We start from the raw sequence: 21,995 nt of genomic DNA, 5'->3' as shown, positions 1-21,995 counted from the left end.
TAAGCTAAGTCTAGCAGTTGAAAGGGTGACCGCCGACCACCCAGCTTGCTCATGTTAAACTTACAATAATTGGCTGAAAATAAATAAAAACTATAACAGGAAGCAGAGCAAGAGGTCGGGGTACCCAGATCCAGACAAGCAACATGGGGATGTAAAAATAGAGCTGATCTCACCCTTAACGGCGCAGTATCTGGACTTCCAGTCCCTGAGTCGGCTGTTGCCTTGTTTCTTAAGGAGACCAGCTTTATCAGGACTGTTCATCTCACCGCCCAACAAGTCGTCTAGGATACTCCCCTGAGGATAGAATATTGATAAAATAAATCCTTGTGTTTTAGTATCTTATATTTGATCCTTCGAACAGCTGTTGAGCAATGAAACGCAAACATAATCTTAGCAAAATGAATATATTTCTTTTATCTTCAGCATTTAATCAGTCACATAATCTGAGAATATCAATGGTTAGTTTGAAAATGTCAAAAATTCTCATCAAAAATGTAGTAAAGTCTCAAAAAATTAATTTAGCATCTCGTAAAAATGGAATAGTTTAAAATCGGAACAAAATTAATCGCATATACTATAATAATGTGGAGTCTGCAGTAGTTCATTAGATCAAAAAGACGCAATTCAAAAATTGATAGACTGCATATATAAACAAAAAATGGACGATTTAAAAATAAAATTCGGGACACCATGAAAAATTAGCTTCCAGAAACGGAATTCACATTGTTCAGGCCAAACGGATAAAGTGTCTTCAATTTGTTAATATAGAACTGTTCTGACTTTCTAATATTATCTGGGGATGTAGAACACAAAATATCAAAATGGAAACTTTCATTGAAAACAGATCTCTCCCTCAAATTATGAACTGAAAAAAGATGTGCTCCTAAAACATTCTCGTCATCAAAATCTCTGTGGCTCTCAACATTCCCCTTACTACTCGCCTCTAAAATCTCATAATATTTACTGCGATGACCATTCACACGTTGGCTGAGGCTGGTGACTGTTTTTCCCACGTATACGTTATTAACAGTACAAAGTTTGCATGTCGCGCCGTACACAATGTTGCGTGTCTTACAGTTACCACCTTGAGTTCTGACTGAGTGTCCATTATTGGAGACCATGGAATTGCCACTAACAAGGTGACAAGTTTGGCAGGGTCTGCCTTTCTTCTTCTCACCAGGTTTGGTGCATGGGTCAGTTGTTCTTGACTCTGAACCTAAGGCAAGCTTCTTTCTCTTGAATAAAGTGTCCTTTAAGTTAGGGGCTCGCCTGGTCACCACTTGGAGTTTAGGGATCCTCTCAGGGTTCTCACTGCTCCATGTACGGCTATTTGAGATGATGTTACTGGCCTCTTTAGCCTTTTCCTTGGTTTCCTCATAGCCCGCACCGAATGTAACAATCCATGGTGTGAAAGAAGGGGGACCCTGATCCTTTGCCTTGTACTGTAAAGTTCTTGGTATCGATCTGACATCACTGATGACCTCTCTCACCATATCAGTAGGATATGAAGACCGTTCAAAAAACAACTGAAGCTCTGCCAATCTCTCATCCAGCAAGACGTCATCATTGATTATCCTTCTGTATCGAAGTGCCTGTGAGAAGACTATACTCCGGAAGGTATGTCGTGGATGGAAACTTGAGAATTCAAGATACCTGTTGGCGTCAGTAGGTTTCCTAAACAGATCTGTTGTGAGTCTCCCTCCAACAAACTTGTACTGAATGTCCAGGAACTGAGTGAACTCCGTGATTGGTTTCACTTCGTATGTAATATCTAAGCCATAGTTATCAACCATCTTACTGCGTAATGACCCTACCCATTCTTCAAAACCAATCATAGAACCTCTCCACATACCTTGGCCCGAAATATCATCCACAAACCGATCAAGGTTCTTGAGCTCCTCTGGTCTAACAACCGGGTCGTAAACCAGACTCTTTAGGACAAAGAACAAAGCAATGTTACCGCAATCCACTGAATTGATACCTCCAGTGGGTACACCGTTAACGACCTCATACCAGTTGTCTGCATTCTTCAAGACTGCCGAATCAAAACTAAGCTGTATCAGTCCCTTCAGCCAAGTCCTGAACTCCTCAGACCAATCTGGTCTACACGACTCCATAGCATCATCTAAGGCTGACATCACCAAGCTATGTTGCAGAGAATCGTATAGAGAAACAATATCAATACTGAAGCTGATCCAAGTATCGACTACTTGTCCGGAAGCTGCCAATTCCTCGAGTTTTATGAGAGCTGCAGTTGAATCTTTAACAAGATCTATACAGTAATCCCTGGCAAGAGGTCCCAACCACTTCCAAACAACAAACTTATCTGATCTTGCAGTTACTCCTCTAGAGAGATCAGTCACGAATCGACTGGGTGGAATCTTTTTCTCTCTAATTTCAGTCTCAGTCAGCTTGTGAATTTTCAGTAATGGGTAACCATACGGAATATCGGGCTTGACTAGATCTGAAGTGCTCTGTGAAAGAGTGTCCCGATCAGACTTCTGAATCAAACCAACCACACACTTAGACTGTTCACCACTTACATACTTCCGCTCCAAACCAGATGACCACAGCTCTAACAACCTCCCTCTCAAAGATCCAGTAGGATCAGTTTGCAAAGGTCTGTATCTCAAAGGGTCCTCAACTTTGGCAGAAGTGATATCCTTGATTATCTGAGGGGTGACAATGATTATCGCACCGCCCTTATCAGCCGATGTTATGGCTATTAAGCCATCCTTGACAGCCTTCTTCAACCACATATACCCTTCACTCTCATAGCGGTTCATATTAGATTCAAGTTTTCTGGGCTTGAAGTTGTCTACAAAATTGACAATGTTGTCTTTTGCAGACTTGATGGCTGGGTCTTCAAAAGAAGTACAAGGAGCTGTTACTGGTTTCTTCAGTAGCTCCATAGGAACTTCGTTATCCCGTGCTGAGTTCTTAAAAACAGCTTTCCATGCTTGTTTGTTGGCAGCATTGTACCCATCTACTGTGTTTTAGTAGAGGTGATATTCACAGAAGATAAGCACCGTTTTCATGACACTTAGGTGTTTTGATGAGACAAGCAGCTGCAGATACAATAGTAGGAGGTTTGTGGCCTCCAAACTCCAATGTCACGGATTTGTAATCAGAAAGGATATCTAGTCCTATGATCATATCAGCACATAAGTCCTTCATTACCACAATCGTTTGATTTGGTAATAATTCACCATTGAAATGAACATCTACAGTACAGTGACCGACAGGATGAGAGATGTGGGATGAAGAGGCCATACTGACAGGTGCATGGTCTCCGCGATTAATGTCCCATTGATGCTTCCGGACACTGGCATTACTGAGAAAAGTTGATGAACTTCCAGAATCTACCAAGGCATCAAGCTCTCTCCCATTGACAAGGACTCTGGTAATACTCTTGGACAAGCATGGAGGCGAAGCTGCAAGATAATGGTTGTGGAGAGCCGATGATGTCCCGTTTTGGGATTGAGAGCTACTGTGAGAGACTGCTGATGATGTCATATTCTGAGAGCTACGATATTGATTGTAACGTCGATTCTTGCCGCGGGCACTGCCGCCCCGAACTTGAGATTGGCGACCGGCTTTGCAGACTTTTTGGAAATGTCCCTGAATTCCACAACCGTTGCAGTTAGAGTTAAAAGCAGGACAGGCCTGTCTGTTTGTGTGCGGTTTGGGCCCACCGCAGAAATAACAGGAGAATTGAAATGGGGCAGCTGCTACGAAGTTGTCATCATGGTTAGCACACCCTTCTGAATCTGACACTGATTCATTGTTATTAACAATTGCGTTGAGAGATGAACCTTGGTTGACATAAGATTGGGCCTGAACCTTTGCTGCCTCTAGCCCTCTAGCTAAGGAATAGATGTCTGACAATGCAGTCTTCTCGCTTTCCAATACCCGTTGACGTATACCAGGAGACTGTAGGCCAGCTATAAATGCCTTAGGAGTTTTAATACTTTCAACACTACTATATTAATATAACAAATAATTTGAGAATTTTTTAACCTCAGTGTGATTAAATGAAGTTTAATCACACTGAGGTTAGCTCCTATTGGTGATGATTCCCGGCCTAATGCTTATGACAATATTGTGACTTCCGATGTTCATGACAGTATTGTGCCTTCAGAAAGTAATAATGAGGCTGTACAAAAACTATTGACAATCCTATAAGACTACGTAGATCTGGTAGAGACAGAACTCCCACAGTGTTGTATCCATCACCTGATAGCACGTCTAGTAACTCTGGCTATCAGTAAACATTTCATATTCACGGTTTTCATATTTACGTTTCATACTTATGTTTCACATTCATCTTTCATATTCACCTGGATTGGGTATTTCCGAAGTAGATGTTTTTCTCTTTATTAGAATTGAATTCTGATTGTTTTGTATTCCGTTCAATAGAGCGTGACTGACGTATTTATTATATTTAGCCTGTCGGAGGTTTAATTGAATTTTTACCCGAGTAGGGAAATCGGCATTATTCTTAGAACCTGTGTTAGGAAGGTAATTTATATTTTGTGCCGTGCACATTTTAAATTGGCACTTTGAAAGGGTCTACTCTAGGACGCCATCTTAGGTCAAAGTTTTTGTAAGCACTTCTTCTGTTTTAAATTTTGCGCGCGCACGCGCACGGGATCACTTTTTGATTTTGTAGTTGTGTTTATTTATTCGGGGAGATTGTTATATTTCTTGTTTATTTATTTCAGTTATTTTAATACTAATGTTTATAATGTTTCAGAATGTTTTAACCTCAGTGTGATTAAGTCTAAATGAACAAAGAGTTTTACTTATACTTCACTTCAAGATAAAGAGTTTGGCTTGATTTCTGTGGAAATAGCTCTTACTTGTGATAGAAATTTTCTCTGTTATTTTCATATGTTCAATAATGTGTTTTGTGTACAGATGAAACCTACCAAAGAAATTCCGTGTTGAAAAAGGTTAGATCCTATAACTTTATCAAAATATTCTCTAAAATCAAAAATTTTCTCGCAGATTATCTGCCGGTCTGCCGCCTTTCTGGATGTGGGAATTAACCACTAGATTATTTTATACTTCCTAAAAAACAATTAAGCTTGTTGCTAATGAACAATTTTCGCTTTACAATAACAACAATTTTCTAACTTTACCTCCATGAGCTCCAGATTGAGTTCCTCTACAGGGGACGTTATGACGTCACTCCAGCAGCTTCTCGTGAACTTCTCCTCTATAAACGCTTCCCTAACTTTCCTGAAACAAGTTACTTTAGATGAGGAGCTGTGATATGTATGACTTAGTTTTAGACTGGTACTATTAGGATTATAATAGGAGTTGTGCTACATCAATTATCGTGAAACTGCACCAGATAATATGTCACGATCCCTTGCTTTTCTGGAGAAAAGAGTTGTGACATAGATATAAACTTGGTTGATAGCATGGTTTGTGTCGTATATTATTGAGAAATCATAATAGGCTAGACTACGGAGAAACTGCAGCCATTGAGCAACTGCGACAGATAATCCGTCACAATCAGCGCTAGAATGTCAATATAAAAGTAATCTATGCGATCTTGATGTAAAACTAAACAGACCATATAAGTGACTATTGTATTGTTCTTTGCGTTACCACTACCAGTAACAAATATTAGAATAAACTCTTGTATAATATTTTGCGAAGTATCCTCAACCATAGGCAAGTTTATATGCACTACAAAATGCGAGTGGAACATACCAGGAACATACCAGGAACATACCAGGAACATACCGAAACGTAGCGAACCAGAAACCCTATCAGAACTTGACAGTAACCTGGCAGAAACCTATGAGAAATTTATTTAGATGGTACTGGATTACGTTTCTGTCATCGATTGGTGTGTATGTCCAAATACTTAGTAAAATATGCGAAATAAAGTTTACAGCGCAGTTCTAAGAACTCTTTTTTTGGAAGGTTTTCTCTCTAACAGGAAGCTGAGAGAGTTATTTTAGGCACTGTTAACTCTATGTGAACTGCAAGCATCTGTTACAGACTTATCAGTCTCTCAAGGTGTTATTCCACTTATTTGAGAATGTTTTAAGTTAGACAAAATTTACAAGTAACAATTTAGGGATTCAACTAACTAGCAGGAACCCGTCTAACCCTAAAATGGTGTCAAGACTCAAGAGACTAAAACAATTATTACCTATTAAATTCGCGTTTTTGACACCACTTGGGATACCAAATTTTGGGCTCTTAAACTCCTATTTCTTGGCCAATTTTTTATTTTTTCATGCTGATTTGGAGGCTATTAAAGCATTTGACCCAGTCAAAAAAGATTCAGTTGTATATCTTTGACGGTTTTTGCAGAAATTCGCGTTAAAGTTGATGCCGTGGTGTCAGTAAAATGGCACAGATAAATATATATATATATATTTATCGTCTCGCTTTATATATAGTAAGATGTATGGTCGCTTCAGAGCAACCCTAAGAATGATTGAAATGTCAGTTTACTAGAGACTTTAACTCTCAGAGCAGACATTCAAAACTACCCTGTCTTTCTGAAAATTAGGAGAACTCTAATAAGTTATACTTCCCTAAAATTAAAGGACGACAAGAATATTGTATTTGAACAACTGTTCTACTCAACAAGTGACGTCTACAAAATCAATGTGCTGGAATATAAACATTGTCATTGGTACTTGTGGACTGTGGTGAACTTGGGAAAAAATGGATTTGACATCCGTATGGAGATTTGAATGAACTATTGAATATCCTCTTGACTATAAACTTATAAATCAATCACAGCGATAAATTCTCTGGTGAATCACTTTTAAAAACTCAATACTAATATCAAAGTAAGTATAACTAACATGTCAGAATCTGGTGCAGGGCGATCGTAGACGGTAGGATCCAACGTCTTCTCAAAGTACTCGTTAGCACGGCGGTTACCGATGTCCCTTGTGTTAGTCCTCATCAACTAACACGCCTTGCTACTGCAAGAAGAGACGACGGGTGGGGTGCCTAGTCTGAGCACGGCTTTCACAACCCCGCCCGCTCTGGGGTGGGTAGCCAGCAAACTGCAGGGATCACTCACTCCATCCCCCCTGTTGTTTCTGGACCCACTAGCAACCTCAGAGTGACCTCCACGTTAGTAGGGGATGGTAACTGCCCCTCATTGTCCGGCAGGCTAAACGTCGTCTGGCTGGATCAGATCAAATACCAGCACATACCTGGCCTCTCTCCACTCCACCTCACTCACACAGGAGCCCGGCAAGCTCCTTTCCGCTACGGACAGTAGAATATTAAAACGACCCAACCATGGACAAATGGTACCTAAAACCCACAAATATGCCAAAACAGTACAATAGCTCGTCACATAAACAGAGAGAACGGCAAAAGGGGTCTACTGAAAACACGGAACGCGCGGAAAAAGACATACATAGTAAAGAAAGCCACAAATTTATCACCAAACTGGTGCGCGCGCGACCAAACAAATCACGGCAAAACAACAAACATCAAGCACAGTAAATATCGAGAAACACCTAGCGGAGCTGTTAGCCAGATAACAGTGGAAGTGGCAGTTTCTCGCATTATCAAACCCAATTTTCCGGGAGGCTGTTTCGACAGTTGACTTTCTATGGACTCAGAAAGTCCCCCGATGACGGAACATATGGCAGATACTCTTAGGGGTATCGCCGTTCCACCGGGTCATAACAGCAATGTTATGTCCATTTGGTTCGTGCCGGCTCAGCGAGTCCCCATCCCAGCCGAGCTATCGGTACACCTCCGCAACCAAAGGAGCTCCAAGAGACGTTAGCCACAAGGCGGACGTAGCCTCCCCGCAAACCCGGGGAGGTAGAGGGGGGGTGATGCGTCCTTAACGTTTCTACTCACTAATGTTTCTATTTTTCCTATGTTCATCCAGCCTGGGTCGTCGCTCTTTGTTAACAACTCATCTGCTGTGGCTATTAATAGTGTCTCCCGCTTTTAAGCTGCTCCTCGCTCCAATCACGGGGATTCGGTTTGGAGAATCTTTGTTCCAATAGTGTCCTTGGTACCCTTCTTTTGGGAAAACTTGTACCACGCAAACATGCCCACGTCTGTAACTGCCAGACGGCAGATTGCAATCAGGGGTGTTGTTATGGAAGACAGGGTGTTGCTAATGGAGATATTTGCAATTTTCCCTGTCACTGACATTTGCTGCTTCGCTTACAAAGAGACACAAGAAGTGGAGTGGCGTAGGTGCGATTTTTAAAAGACAAGATTAGACTTTCCAATTCCATGAACCATGAGGTGCATATCGGATTACAAATATTTTTGAAGAATTACAGCATCAAGATAACACAGCTCAGTCGAGGTCATGTTTACGAGAAGCGAAGTATTCTAAAACATTACAATATATCCAATACAAAGTTATATTTATAGTCACAGATTAATAAATGATATCATCCTCAAGAAGATTCAATCGTCTGTGCTGTTGGAATTTTTATGAAATAAATCATTCACGTTTTTTATCTAGTGATTGATACTGGTAAAAATACATTTTGTGACCAAACTTATACCATCCCTTGTGAATAAAAGTTCGAATAGGCTATAGACGTTGAAAGGGTAAACAGCTACTTTCCACCATGTACTGGACACGAATAGCATCAACAACTAGCAAAAATCATGAACAACCATTTAACTCAGGAGGAACTTTAAAAAACCCTAGGGGCGGCGCTCAGCTGTTTCATTCGCCTAATATCTTATACTATGGATTATTATCTATACTATGATTATTTATGAACATAAATATAATACCTGGGGCCCAGGTAGAGGAACTCAGACCACGGCAACACTGAAATACAGCTCGGAGTACGATCGAAACAGAGGAAAGCTCTTAACCCAACACATCGAGTCCATCGCAAGATCCGGAAAGCTCCTTCAAGGAAATGCTCTTGAAGATTCTGGTTCCAATTAGGAGCAGCTCGGTCATGTTTTCAATGAAGATAGCTTTTTACTTGACCGAAATACTAAAGTTCACCTAGGGCTTTGTGTTTTAAGGAACTGGAGTAAGCCGTAACTTTCCACTGTGTTAGCATTATAGTTATACAAGTCTCAGAATAGTCTCTATGTAATAATCCGCCATCAGTGGGACAGAAGGACCGTTTTTTTTCCTGATTGATAGTTTGGAATTATTCCGCAATTATTTACCATAGCCAATTACGTTGTTATTTACAAACTTTTCTCGAAACAGGGTTGCTTCTTTGAGGGTGCCCGGCTATGAGACGTTGAGCAGCTCGGATAGCTCAGATTGTGTTTAGTTTTCAGTTACCAGTACTTCAAATGTCAGTGAGTTTCAAAGGAATGTTGAGCGATGCAAAGAGGCGACCAAGTTAGACAGGCAAAAACGTGTGGACACTTAACAAATTATGGAGTTATTCAAATTTGGTTAGAGATGAAGCGCCCAAATAACTTTCTATCAACTTTTTTAGGCTCTCATTATATTTTTACGAAAGAAACGATGAGAGAATAATTATTAACAAAGGGGAAAGTTAAAGCCCTAAAATGAGTGGCAAGTTAAAAATCGAGTGATCCCTTGAGGAGATGGGTCGTAAAGTACTATTTCGAGGATGATCTTCTTTTAGAGCGGCTTTAAGAGAGAGGCTCGATCTCAACCAGGAGGGGAACTTCCTTCACAAGATCTCAAGAAGATATGCTGACATGAACTTCACTAACAAGTCCTACTTCTCATGTCGATGTTAAGAACATAATTATACAAATTATTTCTCTCATTGCATTTACAATACGATACTCTTAACCTTAAAGAGAACTGATATATTACCTATCTCCTTTAGAATAGAAGGATACAGACGTTTACTACTAAAGACTGAAGGCAGCAGAAAGTGGAGGGGCCCATAATTTGTCTTAGTCGAAATTTTAAAAAGCTTCATCCTCCGTAAAAACATTTAGACTGCTAATTATAAATGATTTTCTTTTCTCCTTGGATTCCAAAATATTAATTAAAAATAAATCTCAGACAGCAAATAGTTAGACAAAAAGGACGCGGGTCATTCCTCCTGCTCGTTCAACTGTTTACTTTGTGAATAATTTATCGATTAGATTAAGAATGTCTCGAGTCTAAATATCCAGAGCTTTAACACCGCGGAATTATCGTCCTAACATCTCCTTACTTTTATACACCTTTTACTTTGAAATGGACAATATAAAATTGTGAGATGGTTTGAAATGGAAGTGCGTCACTGGTCACTGGTCACTGGTCACTGGTCACTGGTCACTGGTCACTGGTCACTGGTCACTGGTCACTGGTCCATGATGTAAAGACGTGGTTGTTGTTGCTGGAGGTGGGGATATGATAATTGTACTGGTGGTGGGGATATGGTAATTGTACTGGTGGTGGGGATATGGTAATTGTACTGGTGGTGGGGATATAGTAATTGTACTGGTGGTGGGGATATGGTAATTGTACTGGTGGTGGGGATATAGTAATTGTACTGGTGGTGGGGATATGGTAATTGTACTGGAGGTGGAGATATGGTAGTTGTACTGGAGGTGGGGATATGGTAATTGTACTGAAGGTGGGGATATGGTAATTGTACTGGAGGTGGAGATATAGTAATTGTACTGGTGGTGGGGATATAGTAATTGTACTGAAGGTGGGGATATGGTAATTGTACTGGAGGTGGGGATATGGTAATTGTACTAGTGGTGGGGATATAGTAATTGTACTGGTGGTGGGGATATAGTAATTGTACTGGTGGTGGGGATATGGTAATTGTACTGGAGGTGGGGATATAGTAATTGTACTGGTGGTGGGGATATGGTAATTGTACTGGTGGTGGGGATATGGTAATTGTACTGGTGGTGGGGATATGGTAATTGTACTGGTGGTGGGGATATGGTAGTTCTACTGGTGGTGGGGATATAGTAATTGTACTGGTGGTGGGGATATAGTAATTGTACTGGTGGTGGGGATATGGTAATTGTACTGGTGGTGGGGATATGGTAATTGTACTGAATGTGGGGATATGGTAATTGTACTGGAGGTGGGGATATGGTAATTGTACTGGTGATGGGGATATGGTAGTTGTACTGGTGGTGGGGATATAGTAATTGTACTGGTGGTGGGGATATAGTAATTGTACTGGTGGTGGGGATATGGTAATTGTACTGGTGGTGGGGATATAGTAATTGTACTGGTGGTGGGGATATGGTAATTGTACTGGTGGTGGGGATATGGTAATTGTACTGGTGGTGGGGATATGGTAATTGTACTGGTGGTGGGGATATGGTAATTGTACTGGTGGTGGGGATATGGTAATTGTACTGGTGGTGTGGATATGGTAATTGTACTGGTGGTGGGGATATGGTAGTTGTACTGGAGGTGGGGATATGGTAATTGTACTGAAGGTGGGGATATGGTAATTGTACTGGAGGTGGGGATATGATAATTGTACTGGTGATGGGGATATGGTAGTTGTACTGGTGGTGGGGATATAGTAATTGTACTGGTGGTGGGGATATGGTAATTGTACTGGAGGACCACCAGGTGGGGATATGGTAGTTGTACTGGTGGTGGGGATATAGTAATTGTACTGGTGGTGGGGATATGGTAATTGTACTGGTGCTGGGGATATAGTTATTGTACTGGTGGTGGGGATATAGTAATTGTACTGGTGGTGGGGATATGGTAATTGTACTGGAGGTGGGGATATAGTAATAGTACTGGTGGTGGGGATATGGTAATTGTACTGGTGGTGGGGATATGGTAATTGTACTGGTGGTGGGGATATAGTAATTGTACTGGTGGTGGGGATATGGTAATTGTACTGGTGGTGGAGATATGGTAGTTGTACTGGAGGTGGGAATATGGTAATTGTACTGAAGGTGGGGATACGGTAATTGTACTGGTGGTGGGGATATGGTAATTGTACTGGTGGTGGGGATATGGTAATTGTACTGGAGGTGGGGATATGGTAATTGTACTGAAGGTGGGGATATGGTAATTGTACTGGAGGTGGAGATATAGTAATTGTACTGGTGGTGGGGATATAGTAATTGTACTGAAGGTGGGGATATGGTAATTGTACTGGAGGTGGGGATATGGTAATTGTACTAGTGGTGGGGATATAGTAATTGTACTGGTGGTGGGGATATAGTAATTGTACTGGTGGTGGGGATATGGTAATTGTACTGGAGGTGGAGATATAGTAATTGTACTGGTGGTGGGGATATAGTAATTGTACTGAAGGTGGGGATATGGTAATTGTACTGGAGGTGGGGATATGGTAATTGTACTAGTGGTGGGGATATAGTAATTGTACTGGTGGTGGGGATATAGTAATTGTACTGGTGGTGGGGATATGGTAATTGTACTGGAGGTGGGGATATAGTAATTGTACTGGTGGTGGGGATATGGTAATTGTACTGGTGGTGGGGATATGGTAATTGTACTGGTGGTGGGGATATGGTAATTGTACTGGTGGTGGAGATATGGTAGTTGTACTGGAGGTGGGGATATGGTAATTGTACTGAAGGTGGGGATATGGTAATTGTACTGGAGGTGGGGATATGGTAATTGTACTGGTGATGGGGATATGGTAGTTGTACTGGTGGTGGGGATATAGTAATTGTACTGGTGGTGGGGATATAGTAATTGTACTGGTGGTGGGGATATGGTAATTGTACTGGTGGTGGGGATATGGTAATTGTACTGAATGTGGGGATATAGTAATTGTACTGGTGGTGGGGATATAGTAATTGTACTGGTGGTGGGGATATGGTAATTGTACTGGTGGTGGGGATATAGTAATTGTACTGGTGGTGGGGATATGGTAATTGTACTGGTGGTGGGGATATGGTAATTGTACTGGTGGTGGGGATATGGTAATTGTACTGGTGGTGGGGATATGGTAATTGTACTGGTGGTTGGGATATGGTAATTGTACTGGTGGTGTGGATATGGTAATTGTACTGGTGGTGGGGATATGGTAGTTGTACTGGAGGTGGGATATGGTATACCATATCCCCACCTCCAGTACAACTACCATATCCCCACAATTACCATGGTAATTGTACTGAAGGTGGGGATATGGTAATTGTACTGGAGGTGGGGATATGGTAATTGTACTGGTGGTGGGGATATGGTAATTGTACTGTTGGTGGGGATATAGTAATTGTACTGGAGGTGGGGATATAGTAATTGTACTGGTGGTGGGGATATGGTAATTGTACTGGTGGTGGGGATATAGTAATTGTACTGGTGGTGGGGATATGGTAATTGTACTGGTGGTGGGGATATAGTAATTGTACTGGTGGTGGGGATATGGTAATTGTACTGGTGGTGGGGATATAGTAATTGTACTGGTGGTGGGGATATGGTAATTGTACTGGAGGACCACCAGGTGGGGATATGGTAGTTGTACTGGTGGTGGGGATATAGTAATTGTACTGGTGGTTGGGATATGGTAATTGTACTGGTGGTGGGGATATAGTAATTGTACTGGTGGTGGGGATATAGTAATTGTACTGGTGGTGGGGATATAGTAATTGTACTGGTGGTGGGGATATAGTAATTGTACTGGTGGTGGGGATATGGTAATTGTACTGGAGGACCACCAGGTGGGGATATGGTAGTTGTACTGGTGGTGGGGATATAGTAATTGTACTGGTGGTTGGGATATGGTAATTGTACTGGTGGTGGGGATATGGTAATTGTACTGGTGGTGGGGATATGGTAATTGTACTGGTGGTGGGGATATGGTAATTGTACTGGAGGTGGGGATATAGTAATTGTACTGGTGGTGGGGATATGGTAATTGTACTGGTGGTGGGGATATGGTAATTGTACTGGTGGTGGGGATATGGTAATTGTACTGGTGGTGGGGATATGCCATATGGTAATTGTACTGGTGGTGGGGATATGGTAATTGTACTGGAGGTGGGGATATAGTAATTGTACTGGTGGTGGGGATATGGTAATTGTACTGGAGGTGGAGATATGGTAATTGTACTGGTGGTGGGGATATGGTAATTGTACTGGTGGTGGGGATATGGTAATTGTACTGGTGGTGGGGATATAGTAATTGTACTGGTGGTGGGGATATGGTAATTGAACTGGTGGTGGGGATATGGTAATTGTACTGGTGGTGGGGATATGGTAATTGTACTGGTGGTGGGGATATAGTAATTGTACTGGTGGTGGGGATATGGTAATTGTACTGAAGGTGGGGATATGGTAATTGTACTGGTGGTGGGGATATAGTAATTGTACTGTTGGTGGGGATATAGTAATTGTACTGGAGGTGGGGATATAGTAATTGTACTGGTGGTGGGGATATGGTAATTGTACTGGTGGTGGGGATATAGTAATTGTACTGGTGGTGGGGATATGGTAATTGTACTGGTGGTGGGGATATAGTAATTGTACTGGTGGTGGGGATATGGTAATTGTACTGGTGGTGGGGATATGGTAATTGTACTGGTGGTGGGGATATAGTAATTGTACTGGTGGTGGGGATATGGTAATTGTACTGGTGGTGGGGATATGGTAATTGTACTGGTGGTGGGAATATGGTAATTGTACTGGTGGTGGGGATATAGTAATTGTACTGGTGGTGGGGATATAGTAATTGTACTGGTGGTGGGGATATGGTAATTGTACTGAAGGTGGGGATATGGTAATTGTACTAGAGGTGGGGATATAGTAATTGTACTGGTGGTGGGGATATAGTAATTGTACTGGTGGTGGGGATATGGTAATTGTACTGGTGGTGGGGATATGCCATATGGTAATTGTACTGGTGAATATGAGAATTATTGAGTGAATCAGCAGAGGATTGTGTGAATGACTAGGCTATGGAGTATGGTGATTGACTGGAAGCAGATCCTAGTGAAATCGTGATCCGAACAATGGTCACGTGATCTCAGTTATTCCTTATATCTTTATATGGAATAATTGCGAAGCTGCTATTGAGAGGGCAGCTCTGATTGGGCTGCCAAGTATTTGTAACAAGCCTGCTATTGTCATTCGTCCGATTGATATTGTTCAAATGGACTTGCTCAAATAACTGTTTGCGAAAAAGTACCTGTTTTATTAACAGAACATCTCTGCTGAAAGACAAATTTCTAACATTCAACTATCCCCAATCCAACCTAAACTGTGCTCATAGAAACTATACTAACAAAATAAAACAAAACGATGTATGTTACAGCTAAAAAACTAAGTGAAATAAAACCTGTAAAATAGCAACCCCGCTGACCAGAACATCAATAACCAATAATGATATGTAATTACAAATTATTTAACCAATTACCTATCCAATTAAAATCTAATTATCCACTAATACTCCAATAATTGCACCAATTAACCCCACTTATCTGACAGCGTCCAGTGCATCTGTCGGAGTACCTGTTGAACACAACAGTAACTCTTTGGGAGGAGCGAGTACAGAGGTCCTGGCTTGCTATCGACTATAATAACATTAAGGAGAAACTAAAGATATACGAGCCTCCACCTCATGATTCTACTGAACAAGGTAATTGTTTGTGTGGTTTTATAAATTAATTGAGCTGATCAATTACTGATTATTTTCGTACTAGCTGAACCTACTGCATTTTTAAATCATACTTTCGAGTTTTCACGCTACTATTTTATTTCTCTACGTACTATTTAATAACTTAAACTATTTAATTTACTTAAATTACTTAAATTGCTTAAATTACTTAAATTACTTAAATTACTTAAATTACTTAAATTACTTAAATTACTTAAATTACTTAAATTACTTAAATTACTTAAATTACTTAAATTACTTAAATTACTAAAATTACTTAAATTACTTAAATTACTCAAATTACTTAAATTACTTAAATTACTTAAATTAATTTAATTTCTTATTCTACTATCTAATTTCTCGTATCAGTGTTGTCTCACTGCCCTCTAACCTCGCTGCCGAAGTATCTAGAACCTTGTGTCTATCGTGGAGTTACGGAAGGTATCTCAGGAATTTGGCGAAATCACTTTGTTTGCGCTATTATCTACAATAATCTAAAATTTACTTTATTGCTGCTTGTAGCTTACTCCGTGCAATTGAAATTCGTGTGATCTCCAGGATATTCATCACGAATATCCAACAGAAGAGTTGATTTTGAAATAAAGGTCATTCTCAACCTTTACATTTATTTGTTGGTTTCAATGACTGAATCTCCCAATCATTCTCTTTGATACATAACTTAATTCAAACCTATTTAATATGGACATTTAATATTTAATCGATGAAATTGTAGGCTTCAATTGACCAGCTTTTTTAATGGAATTCAATTAATCAAGAATGGTTTTGCCTTAACTTACGAGACATATTATTTAAACTAGCAGGAACCCGTCTAACCCTAAAGTGGTGTCAAGACTCAAGAGACTAAAATAATTAATATCTATTTAATTCGCGTTTTTGACACCACTTGGGGGTCCAAATTTTGGGTACTAAAATTCTTATTCCTTGGCCAATATTTTATTTTTTTATGCTGATTTGAAGGCCATAAAGGCATTTGACCCAGTCAAAAAAGTTTCAGTTGTATATCTTTTACGGTTTTTGCGGAAAGTCGCGTTAAAGTTGATGCCGTGGTGTCAGTAAAATGGCACGGATCCATCCATATATATCGTCTCGCTTTATATATAGTAAGATGGTACGAAAGTGGTTTTTCGAAAAAAAACACCATATTTTTGGTCTATCTAAGTAAGTTGTAAATATGATTCATCAAACAATTAATGAATACTAGTTTCGATCATGAATTGCTTAAAAAATGATTTTGGACACATTCCATTAAGAATAAGCAAGCTCTGTCACTACTTTATTGGCCACTGCGGTGAAATTTCGGGATAACAAACACTCTCGGTCTCCTATATCCTCTGGAGGATTATAAGTTAAGTTGAGGCTAACTTTCAAAGGCTCCGGAGAAATTGTTTACAAGATGGAACAGCTTTCTCAAATATTTGGTTTCATTTTTGTAAAAAAAGGAGATGAAAAAACCCAAATACCATGATTTAATTCGGGGTACGAAATGTGGCGGTTTTCGGTAAAAATTCCCATAGTTTTTCCCAAATCATTTCGGTCACCGGAATTATGTCGAACATAAATAAATAAATGTCTCGTAAGGTATTTTGTACCTTAATTACAAGGGATCACAACTAGCTGGCTGAGAAATAAATACTTGAATCTCGACTGATCCATCGAGTAACTGGTAACCATCTCCTAAAATAACAAGAAACCGATTTAGCAGTAAAAATCCTCGTATCTCACTAAACTTCTCCTCCTCACCTCCCCCTTTCCCCAGGTTCCCTCCACATGTACGAAGCAAAGAAGAAATGGCGGGAAGTTCAGTGCAAGCTGAGCCAGGATAACTTCACTTACTCTAAACTAAAAGTTAAGACTAATCTGAATCTGCTGAACTACACGTGGTACCTCGGCTGTGAGACTAACTTGTCACCTCCAACTCAGTAAGTGAAACCATGGTAACCATGGTAACCACCTCATTATCCGGTTACTACCCCCGTACCTGGTTACCACCCCCTGCGTCAAAACTTTTTCTAAGAATTTTAGGAAATTTAAAGTTAACATTTAATCTAAGGTACGTTAATATTTAATCTAAGGCACGTCCGGTTTCCAATGATAATTAAACTTCCCCTAAAAAACAATAACGTGGCAGACATGAAATAATCAAGTAATTTCCGCAGCCACTGCTTCACTCTACGATGCGTCAGTCCAACCAGAGATCACAAAGATGATATCTTCAAAGTTTTCTGGTGAGTTGAGCTAAAAATTCACTTTAATTTTTTCTTTTATTTCTTATCATTTTCGATTCACCTTGAATCACATTCACCCAATTTTAGTTTTAATTGAATTCGACTAACTCGCCACTTCCCCAGTGCGGCAGATGAGGCGGAAATGTGGCGGTGGTTATACCGAATCAACTACGTCAAGTTCAAAGAACCAGACTACAGACTAGTTCGAAGCAAACGAGCCACGCTCCAAAATCCAAATAACCGAAACAGCTTCATTCTGCTCGACAGCAGGCTGCCCACGTAGCTCCTCCAGCCTCACAAGTAGATATAGTACACAGATCATAACTAGTTCGTAACCATGGCAACTTAGCTCCAGATAATTCGCCTAGTTACGGTTTATCCGTCACCATGGTTACGCTATCCTGGAGGATGTTTTCAGATACAGTAGTTGTAAATACCGTTCATATCGGATCTAATAAGTTGATGTTGTTAGGTATACCAAAACTGATAATTGTCTTATGTGGACAGCGCGTTTAATTGACAATTAATTAATTGGTTAATTGTGATGGTTCCAGCGTGGTTTACTCTAATAGTATCAGTAGTCTGATTGTGATGATACCTTCATTTTATGTAATACTTTCTTAATGTCAATTATCTGATTCCTCATTCTGATTATGTATACAGTGTGTGAAGATTGGTGATGATTACCACCTGCATATGTCACGTGTTTTATAACACGTACGTGGTATAGAACACGTGTTATTATGTCACGTGTTAAACTTATTGTCATGTATTTTACGAGGTTTTCATTTCGGGGATTGAGCGTTTCGGGGTGGAATCATGTACGCAGTGGATGGGGGCCGTCATTATGTTGAATCTGACAAAATATCAACTTGTGATATAGTATTTAATTATAAATCATGTAATCTGAATTGTCAATTATTTACTTTTTGTTACTTGCATTAAATCAATAGTGTAACGTGCATTCATTGCTCAATGTTAACGTAATTTCCTAAACAGAGGAAATGATCGAACTGGTATTACCTCAAAGCGTTGTTGTAACAGATACAGCTTTTGAGTTTAAGCATTTCAAACTTTAGTAACAGAGAATGAGGGCCCACTGGTAGCAGCATAAGTGTAAAGGCTAAAGATCTGTTTTGATTTTGATACTATATATACTTTTATTGTGATTCTTTTAAAAGTTATATGAAATGTTTTGATTTTGTAATGTTTTTTATAACCTCGAATTTGTTTTTACTTTTCAACTCACATTCACGCATTTTTATTTTCTATTGGCTTGCGATTGTTAACATATGGACCAGTTGAATGCTGAAAATAATAAACGTTAACTCGGCACGGTTAACTTTTACTTATTTACTGTCAAAGTTAATGAAAAATTTGTTTAATAAGGCCATGCCTCTATCTTGTTTCTATCTTGTCCAATGTCTATTTTGTCCTTTGTTCAAGTCTATACTGGATCCATAAACTAAATTCATGGCTTGAAGTCCCCGCCGATTAAATTCTCGAAGGCGTAGTTTATATTTCCCCATACATACCATACCAAGGTCCAAGGCGGAATTGCGCGCATTGTTCGGCATTGTAACAACTTCAATTCTTTTGAACTTGATCACGAATCGAGATAAAATCTTTTGCAATGTACAGAGTGGGCCAAAAGTCAGTACCCATACGTTGGCCTTTATAGCTCAGTCACTGAGTGCCCAATTTAAATACTTCTTTCTGGTATGACTTAGTACCACCACTGGTTCGAGGAATTTGTCAACTCGAAAAATATTCGCATTCATTTTTTTCAAATGGAGGTTCATTTTCACATTTATTTGATAGTTTGGACAGTCGGATCAAGCTAAATGTTATGGAATTACGTTTGTCCTGAAAGAATTAGAACTGTAGCTTCTCAGATGACCGAGATATGAAGCATAACGAGTTTATTCATTACGTGTGATCAGGTGATTGGTTTACCTAATCACGTGATAAGGTGCCCCCGTTAACTACCCCGTTAAACATTATGGGAATTGTTAAGGGTGCCCAATTAAGGTGTCGTGTCACGGTGTCACATAATCACCCAGTCAATATTGTTAACGAGATACAGAAAATGCTTGATAACTTTGTCATTTCTAATCTGTTTTGCCTCATATTTTCAGATCATATGCAACATTTGATAATCTACCGTCTCTGAAAACATTAGGCGTTCAGCATGTTCAGAGAAAACAATATAGGTGTTTTAATATTGAATGGGCGTGGTCTAAAATATTCGACTTTTCAAATTTTGACGACGGAATCCTCGAACCAGTAAGTACAGTATGCCATCTGCAAAGCTGAAAGCAACATATCTCAATTTCAAATATAAAACACGGCGGAGCTATTAAGGCCAACGTATGGGTACTGACTTTTGGCCCACCCTGTATTTAGAATCAATATAATATGCACTAATATAAATCACTTGGAATAACTTACTGGGCGGTGCTCGATCAGCCTGTCATTCTGCCGAATCTCTATTTGGTATGTTTATGAACATGATAGCCTGGGCACGTACTGTGGTCCCCAGGTAAGGAATAACATTAACAAGCTAAAAATTGCTATTGTCTTATATTTCCGTAAAAAGCCCAAATATAAATATAATAACGTGATTAGTTTTAGTCGAGTTTCCTCGAAAATAATTTTAAACGATTCTCCGTTCTGCTCAAACCCTAACCCTAACCCTATCCCTAATCCTTATACGGTCATATCACGTGATCAAGACTGGACAGTTTTTTGCTAATATCTCGCCAGGTTGCAAAGTGCTCAACTACTATATATAAAAAGCTATAGTATATATAGAGCTACTTATAAATTAATGTGATTATTGTCCAGATAGAAAACAACTTGTATCACGTGGTGACCCCCACGCTACAGGGGGTGCGCGGCGGGTCATACAACGTATGACAAAAAACAACCAGGTACAAGTGACTTCTGCTTGCACACTGCACAGCAACCAGTGACTACATTGTACATTGATACATTAGTTACACAGGTGCCGCCGGTATTGTAGCGCGATGCGTTACTGTGCCGCGCCGCGCACTCAATGAGGCTTCTCACAGCGAGATGCGCTACTGTGCCGCGCCGAGCTGCCATGAATTGACATCGTCAATTAACCGCCGGTATAACCTTACGTTATACGCTTACTCCCATTAAATTACATGTACCACAATTTTGCCCAAAAAGGCAATTTGATTCACGATGTCAATCCTTCGCAGCTCGGTGAGGCACAGTGGTGCATCTCGCCGATCTACCGAAGTAGATCGGCGAGAAGCATTATTTGGTTGCGAGAAGCATTATTTGATGCGCGCGCGACCCAGTAGTGCATCGCGCTACAAAAAGGCAACCAAACAAAAATTTCGCCGCGGTTAAACCACGCACGATCAATTTTCTTTACGATGTACTTGTACCATTAATTCTTTTGAGTGAAAAGTGTGACTGGAAAAAAGTGCAACATATTTACATACTGTGTTTTTTATTAATTAGTGCGATTCGTGCATGGTAAAAATTGATAATTTATTTGACCAATGTCATGTAGCGTCGCGCATCAATAATAAATGAATATCCAGAAAATTGCAGAAAACAACTTTGCGAAGGAGGAATTTCACTGTAAGTGTAATTCATAATAAATTAACACATGGCTAGCGTCGCGCGCAGCATAACCAATAACAGACGCTCCCTATACACTTAATTATAGAGGAGTGGTCTTTATTGGCATTGCGAAGGAGCAGACTTTTGTCACCACCTCATATATCCAAACCCGATTACTTATTCCCTACGATCTTTTTGCCTTCGTCAAGAGTAGGAAAAAAAATCCATCATGTAATTATACTACTCTGACTCATATCAACCAGTGACTTTAGAGCAAAGAATTTGTTGAAATTTGAGATGAGGGCCAGTCAGTCAAACTGGAAAGACTGTCTTATTGTGTTAGTCCACATGGTATTATAATTGAAAAAGCTCAATGATTACCTTTGAACTTAGTTAACAGTTAGTCCAAATTGATGTGTTTTATACTTTTATACTGTGCTGCATGCAATGCCACTAAACCCCTCCTCTGTCTATAGATTAACAGAATAATGAAAAAGTTCTGTTTAGCCCAAATTGGTGCAGGGACAAAAGGATTTCGCGATTATTTTGGCCAAATTTCGCGGTACCGCGAAATTTAACAGGCTATACATTAAACTACACATAAAATTTGTCGCGGATAATG

The 21,995-nt window shown here is 39.9% G+C and overlaps 2 protein-coding genes across 2 annotated transcripts in view; both read left to right on the top strand.

The window, feature by feature from the left end:
* Nucleotides 1–3,996: 3,996 nt before the first annotated feature.
* Nucleotides 3,997–21,995, top strand: part of LOC134818588 (uncharacterized) — a 61,912-nt gene continuing 43,913 nt past the window's right edge. The window contains exon 1 of the mRNA XM_063828215.1: nucleotides 3,997–4,009. The gene's annotated coding sequence lies outside the window, so the exon portion shown is untranslated. The remainder of the gene's footprint in view (nucleotides 4,010–21,995) is intronic.
* Nucleotides 7,628–18,106, top strand: LOC134817999 (uncharacterized). Its single transcript, XM_063827406.1, has 6 exons — nucleotides 7,628–7,747; nucleotides 15,356–15,506; nucleotides 15,894–15,965; nucleotides 17,302–17,464; nucleotides 17,702–17,770; nucleotides 17,894–18,106. The coding sequence occupies exons 1-6, from the start codon at nucleotides 7,628–7,630 to the stop codon at nucleotides 18,051–18,053; spliced, it is 735 nt and encodes a 244-aa protein (XP_063683476.1). The 3' UTR covers nucleotides 18,054–18,106.

This window comes from Bolinopsis microptera, chromosome 7, assembly GCF_026151205.1.
Source record: "Bolinopsis microptera isolate Bmic1 chromosome 7, MBARI_Bmic_1.0, whole genome shotgun sequence".
Taxonomy (NCBI): domain Eukaryota; kingdom Metazoa; phylum Ctenophora; class Tentaculata; order Lobata; family Bolinopsidae; genus Bolinopsis; species Bolinopsis microptera.
Note: the sequence above shows the minus strand (reverse complement) of the source record. Positions and strands in the feature narration are given on the sequence as shown.